Source organism: Pithys albifrons, chromosome 8 (genome assembly GCF_047495875.1).
Source record: "Pithys albifrons albifrons isolate INPA30051 chromosome 8, PitAlb_v1, whole genome shotgun sequence".
In the NCBI taxonomy this organism is placed as follows: domain Eukaryota; kingdom Metazoa; phylum Chordata; class Aves; order Passeriformes; family Thamnophilidae; genus Pithys; species Pithys albifrons.
This window is the reverse complement of record NC_092465.1, coordinates 33,175,515-33,182,876: the sequence shown is the minus strand read 5'-3', so window position 1 is coordinate 33,182,876 and position 7,362 is coordinate 33,175,515. Positions and strand designations below refer to the sequence as shown.

General features: G+C 35.6%; 1 protein-coding gene across 6 annotated transcripts in view; it reads right to left on the bottom strand.

Moving 5' to 3' along the window:
• Positions 1–250: 250 nt before the first annotated feature.
• Positions 251–7,362, bottom strand: part of TFPI (tissue factor pathway inhibitor) — a 30,999-nt gene continuing 23,887 nt past the window's right edge. For 4 of the 6 annotated variants that reach the window (XM_071562284.1, XM_071562281.1, XM_071562283.1 and 1 more), the window contains exons 8-9: positions 885–1,067; positions 251–533 (exon numbers count right to left, since the gene is read on the bottom strand). In XM_071562284.1, coding sequence (XP_071418385.1) covers positions 421–533; positions 885–1,067 — 296 coding nt within the window. In that variant the 3' untranslated portion in view covers positions 251–420. Of the gene's footprint in view, positions 534–847; positions 6,774–7,362 lie in introns of those variants that run through there. The other 2 variants (XM_071562286.1, XM_071562287.1) reach the window with 2 other exon arrangements.

Below are 7,362 nucleotides of genomic sequence, written 5' to 3'. Positions count from 1 at the left end.
ATTTCCTCTTTATAGCAGTAGACCTATCTTTTAATTGAGGATTGAAACAATCATTCTTGATAAGTGATGATTCTTTGACAGGCATTATGCTTTCTTTAGCACAAAAATAGAATTCAAAAAGAATAATGGAGTAATAAAGTGAATTTGAATCCTATCTGCATTTTCACCATGAGGAGTTACACACACACTCTGTTGTCCTGTTGCAGCTCTGACAAATTTATAAAACATAACTACAATTTAAAACACTTGATCAAAGTAAAAAGTAATGTTTATTCACATGAATGAGGAATACATAATAAAATTTTAAGCAGCTTAATAATATATAATCAAAATAATCAGTACAGTAAATATGTTTAATGGTGTACACCGAAGGCTTTAATTCACAGGTGAAGAGTAGTTTACTACTTGTTTCCATTAAAATCAAGGTTGTATTCTTTCAGGGATGATTCCTTCTCCCAGAGCCTTTACTGACTGTTTCTTTTTTTTCTTCTTGATTTTTATTACCCTTCTTTCACCTTTTTTCTTATTGAATCCTAAAGGTAAAATGAAGTAAGATGAGAAGATGTCCAAGATTATCAGAAATAAGTCTTGTTTCAACAAATATTCTTAAAAAAAAAAAAGAAAAAAGAACATAGTCTTACCTGAAGCCTTCATATGCCTGACCAATGTCAAACTCTCTTATTTCTGTTCTTTTGCACTGTACTTTACTGTCCATCTTTGTCTCTCTAGCTCTGTCTCCCTTCTGATTTCCATTTTCACTTTTATAAGACTTTCAACTATTACATTTTATCAGGCCCATACTTACTACCAAAAGCAGCAAGAATATTTCAACATACATAATATTTACCTCTTATGACAGTCTGGGGCAGTATCACTTCCCATACCTTTCTTGCAGATCCTCAAACATGACTTTTTGGAGGTGAAATTATTTTCATTCCCACCACAACCACTGTAGCTAAATGGGCGGCATCTTCCAGTCGAGTAGTTGTAGAAAAATCTTAACTCTTTGGCTCTACAAAGTCCTCTGTCCATAGGGGTCATACACAAAGAAGGGATAGGAGGCGGTTCTAGAAACACCAAGAAAAACAAAGTTAGAGACTGCACTGTATCAGTTTTCTGTTATGTCAATATTATTTGAAATTTATGTGAAATTTACTGTCATATTTAATTCTTCCCCCCTTGAAAATCCAGGATACTTTACATAAGCATCTTTGCATTAATGACAACAAAAAATACCCAGTAAATGTTATCCTGTCTTTGAATTTCCAGCAAAAGCTTACCTGAAAGCTATGCCTTTGCCTATATAGTTAGTGATACAATTGCCATTTCTGTTATGAGAAAACACTCAAATTCCATTAGAAGAGTTTCAAGTATAGTATTCATAGCAAGTAAAGTGAAATAAATGAAACTTGGACAGGTTTAAGAATATGGTAAATATTTCTGCTGATTAATGGGGGGAATTACTGCTAGACATTATGAAACCAAACAGAAGGTAAAAGTACTCAGCATTTCCAACATAATATTCAATACCTTAATGTTGGGTTTGTTGAATGACTACAGAAAGCTTAAGTAACACAAGTTGGTCTATCACAAAACACTGAGCAGTTTTAAAAAAAACAGCTTAATTCACAGAATGAAAAAGGATTGAACGTGAAGAATGAGTGTACAAATAACAGAGCTGCTGGTGCGTTAGTGCTGCATTAGGATTTTACCATTCCAAGTAGGCTGGTGGTTTGTTTCTTCAGGGTTGCTGCAAGTGAGAGTATGAGAACTGAATCACTGAGGTATCCAAAGTGCCTGGGCACTGGAATATATTACAGAAGCAAATCCATGCCAGAATTCCCAGTTCTCAAAGAGCTCCATCATCTGTCAGCCTGGAGTGGCTCATATACAGAATTAGAACCGATACAATTGCTGCACAGGATTGAAGAAGCTGAGTGTGAGCCATTCTATCATCAGTGCAGGACCTAAAGGAGTGAGAAGTGCCATTTTCCTTCAGGCAGCAGAAGAATTGAGGTAGCTGGGAGCTGAATGTGCTAGTCAGATGTGAAGACACAAGGCCTGGTAAAAGTGGTTCAGTGGAAAAGCAAAGTAACATTCTTAAGGAATAATTCGGGTTTCAGCAAAGCTGAAGATAACCTGTGGTCACAAAAGTGGGAAGCTGATGAGCTACTGAAGGCAGGAAGTTATGAATTAGCTTGGGCAAATCAAGAGGCTGACAAAAAATACCCAGAAAGGACATGCTACATGTTATGTGTCTTACACATAGTATACCTGCTAAAAAAATTCATCTGTCAAGTGTAATAGCTGAATTGGCACAGCAAAAAAAGCAAAAAAAATGCTGGGAAAAAAATAGAACAGTGATTTATGAAAAGCTAAGACAGTAAAATGAAATTAATAACACATTTGAAGCTGTATTATCATCATACTATCCAAAAAGAATCCTGAAATACAAAAACAGGGAAGTGAGTTGGTTTTTCAAGACAAAGTTAGATTTAAATAATAAAAGAAGCACTACTTAATTTCTTTTTATAAATGTGACATTAATGCAAGACTAAATTTCACTCTGGATCCAGAGCAAAAGTCCACAATGCTATGCAATTTATATTAAATCTACTGTTTTATTTATAATGAAGATGGTAGTTAAGTGAGGCAATGCTTTTGGTACTGCACTGTCTGAGAACTCTTGAGCCTGGAACTAATTTGATTTCTCTCTAGCTGCAGAGGATGTTAGTTTTAAAAGCACATGTTCAGCAACATTAAAAACAAGCTTACCTATAATTAATAATTAACTTGATAATTTCTGAACCTTAGAACAAAGCAGAAAGGCTTGCCAGTGAGGAAAGGGCCAAACAGCACAGGTTTGCTAATTGTATAAGAAAATTTATATATGCTTTGTAATGTAAATTACTTATCTGGTATGTAGAATTCTCCAGTGAGTCCACAGTCCCCTCATGAAGGAGTTCTCACAATGACTGCAAGCTTTGGGGGAGCCATGGAGCCAGCGGGGTGGCTACTGATAAACAAGGGCTACCCATGTACATACAGTGCAGCAGGCAGGGAGGCATCCAAACGCTGTTCAGGATCCCCTTTATACTCCTCCAAAAATCAGGTAGATCTTTGTCTAGATCATTGCTAAGTAAATGCCCCAGACAACAAGCACGGTTCCTATTTATCTTTCAAGATACCTGCCTATTCTTCACTCTGACAGAAGGAACAAGCTCATTAAGAAAAGCTCTTAATTTGCCATATAGAGCCATTTTTTTTCAACAAAACAGTATATTAAATTAAATTATCATAATTTTCTGTCTGATGAAGACCATAAAAATTATGAATTGACTTTAACATACTGATCACTAAAAGTCCTGTTAACTTCAAGTTACTGTAAACATATGCAAAATATGTACAGCTGTGTCATGCCCAGTCCGACATCTCTTTGGGCAGGACAATCTGTAAGCCTGTGAGCCAGGATGTAAACATGGTCACTGCAGCACTGGATGCAGGAAAGTTTTCTCTGTTCAGCTCCAGCTTCTAACACTGTGCATATGAGGCAACAGTAAGTTTGAGATATTATGCCTGTTCTTGAGCTTCTGTCTCAAGTGTTTTGATTTTTACAACCTCATTTTTAGTGAGAGCTGTTGAAAAGTTCTCTCTCCTGCTTTTTCTATGAAGAAAAAAAGAAAATGAAAGAAGCAAAAATCCCATAACCCGCAAAACTACACAAAAAGGAAAGAGGACACACTGAAAAAAGTAAAACAAATAACAATACAAATTGTACTATGGTTTTCCCCAATGTAGTCATTGCAGGTCTATGAGTTACAGATACGAGCTTTATTGAGAGACTACTTGACATAGAAATGCTGGTTTTAATTCTATTTTTTCTCAATTTAAAGTACATGTCAGCAGGACTTTTTTCCACAGTGGAAGTAGCATTACTCATTATATTACAAAACTAATTACATGTTAACAACGAAAGGATCATACAACCACCTAAATTCATAAATCTCATTAAATGCTTTCTAACTTTTTTATATATGCAGCTACATGGCCCATGCTATGGTATTTGATGCAATTTTATAGAAATCAACTGCTATTTACATTGACAGCAAGAAGCATTAAGACTCCATCCTCACCTTTGTGCTCATGCCATTCTTTTTATCTGGTTTAAACCAGTTTTTAAAATCCACTAACAAGCTCATAAACTCAGGTGTGCAGTGTATATTATTTGTCAAAACCATGTGACATTGGTCAGGTCCTGAGCAGGCACATCAAAAACTATTTACAATTCATGTAGGCAAAAGGCAAACGAAAGCTTCCAAGCTGAGTTAGTCAAATACTTTCAGGTGTAAGGTTTTCTTCTGGAAAATGAGAACACAATGTTTCTCAGGAACACACCAACTCCATCAAAAACTTTTGAAGGAAATGAGACCTTGGAACCCATCTTACAGGCACTTTCAGAACTGGAGCTCTGAAGGAGCTTCTCAGTTGGGTTTCAGGCTTTCCAACAGCAAAATACAGTGTAGATTTTTCTGTTATCTTTTATTTCTGTTACTCCTTTTTCTTGATGATGCAGATGTTTTGACTGTTTTTTTTTGGGGGGGGGGGGGGTTGTGGTTTTTTTTGGCGAGAGAATAAAGCCCTATAGTGCAATATTTGAATTTTTTCCTGAAAAAAATGGATGAACTAATTATATAAAATATAATTATATGAATTATATAAAATAAGCAGGAGATAAAGAAGGCTATAGTTCTTACTTATAAAAAGACTGCTGTATCTAACCCTTCATCTGTACTTAACAATCTTTAAGTGTGTATGGTTTAAGATTCAATTCTTACAATACAGCCGTTTCTATTTCTCACTAAACACGGGTGTGTGACATCCATGAAACTTCAGATTTCTTGACAGATTTTTGATATGTGCAGACTTCAGCTTCTCATTTCTGATTGCAGCAAAGTGAAAATAACAGAATCTTCAAGTAGACAAGCTATTACAAAAATAATGCACTTGACAGCACTCTACAGGTATAAATTGGTGCAGATCCATTACACTGAATAGAACTCTGAGAATTTGTATCAGCAAAAGATGTGACCCTGACTTTGAGAAATACTAACAGGACCTACATCTGTGTGCTCTTCCATATTTGCAGAGTTGAAAATTAACTTTTGATCCAATATCCCACTTAATCTCACAGTTTAAACATAGATAAAGCACCCACAATTTTCAACCATAGATCGCTTTATATAATCCAAAAATGAAAGACAGGCCTAGAACTTTGAGGTTTGTATGCATGATTTCTTTTGTTTGGCCATAGAACAGTTTAATTTTCTGAAAATCAAGAACTATGTTATCGAATAATCTGATGTTGTTACATAGTTATATATATCACCAATAATACATATTTTGTGCTTGAAATCAAGATGAAATAGCTTGTCAGTTCTGAGGTAAGTTATACTATGAGAAAACTCCTTGCAAAAAGATGTTTAAAGTTTTAATTTTTTTTCATTTATATTAACAACTATAATTATTTTAATTCCATTAATTCAGTTTAAATTAATGAAATTAAATGAAAATTTTTAATGGTCTTTTTAAAAAATACATATATACAGCCATGTCAATATAAACGCACACTGGATGTTACAATGGTAGATCAGCTGCTTTGCATGTCCTCGAGGAGATGCACATCAGCCCTTCCATCCCTCATAGTCCAACCTGACCTCATATGTGTACAGTTTGTGTGAAATGCCTCTACGTGCATCTTCACTTTACACCTGTACCTCTAGAAATAGTGAGAGTGGAGACAATGTTTTCCACTCCTCTGTGAAAAAAATCAGCTGTCAGTTTTGACCCCACCCTTGCCTTCTTCTGTAGTGGGATTGCACAAAAGCACACGATTTTAGCCCTTTCCAGTAGCCTGGAAGGTACACAGTGATAAACAGAAGAGCAACAGGAGGCTGCACGGGGCATAGAAGTGCAAGACAAAGGTTGTAGAGTAGGGAAGAACCTGTGGAGTCTTCAGACTTTCCACTGAAATGCACTGGTCCTTCCAAGGTTATGTTTCTCACCTGACCCATCCAGCTACACTGATTCTACTGGCCCTTGTTCCCTGACCCTCTCTTCCATCAATCTTGAAGTCTTCTCTTTCTCTTATCCTCACCTCTCACTCTCAAAATCTGCTGTGCAGGAAAATTCACTTTTGCTGACACAATCAAAACCCCTTCCATTTTCTCTTGGAAAGCATAGTGAATTGTGTTCCCTTCCTCATATAGATTATTTGTTTTGAGGATATGGGGATTCATATTTTGACCAAAAACCTTAAAGGAATGTGTACGCCCTATGCCCCTAGACTTATTACTAGATCTTAAGATATTAAAATATTTTTCAGGGAAATAAGTTGCCAAAAGCTTTACTGTTTTATATTCAGTCATTTGCATAACAGAGTGCATTGATGCTTTATACATGGAAAACAAACAGTAGAACTATAACAGAAACTTATGTCAACCCAACAGAACATGTGGATTACAGTGCAGGCAAAAAATAAAGTACAATGGACATTCATGCTTTATTAGACACACCATTCTAAGCAGAGAGCACAGGAATGTTATCCTACACACCCATTATCTTACAGAGCACATAAAATGCCAAGACCTTAATGAATCTGTAAGCCATCACTCAGTCCTCAAAGTACAAGTATGTGCAAATGCAAAAAACCAACATAAATACTTGATAAGACTGCTCAGGCTCTTTCCAACTGTTTGTTGTTTCCTCTTGCACAACTGTGGATCATAAAAACGACATGCCTCAAATTCAATCACCCTTTACAATGTGAACAAGTACCAGCCATCTGTACTGGAGAGTGCCCAGCTGCAGAAACTGTTCAGACCTATCCTTCCTCAGTAAAAGTTCAGAGTCTCATCTGCACTATCATACATAGTGCAAAAATACCTTGAAGCCACAAAAAATTAATTCACACTAGCTTTAAGTATGTTTAAATAAAAGCTGACTTAATATGGCCACAGTGAAAATAAAAATATTATGGTATTAAATACATTATACTATGCCATGTTTTAAAATCCAAGTATGGTTCTTTTTAATGGATAAAAGGCGTTTTAAATCACTTGCATATTAGATCCTCACAAAAGTATTAATTTTATGTGAAAGAATTCTGCATCAGTGTTTATGCTCTTTTTGTATTAATCAGACCTTCAGGAAGTGCACATTTTCAAAGGGGACAAGATGTGATCAATCTTCCACTTTCTGATATTTATGAAAGATCTGTAAGTAGTAATATATTCCTTTGCTTTGATTTTCTCTGCTTATCAAATCCTTTAACATAAATGAAAGTCCATTCTTCAGTCTCGGACA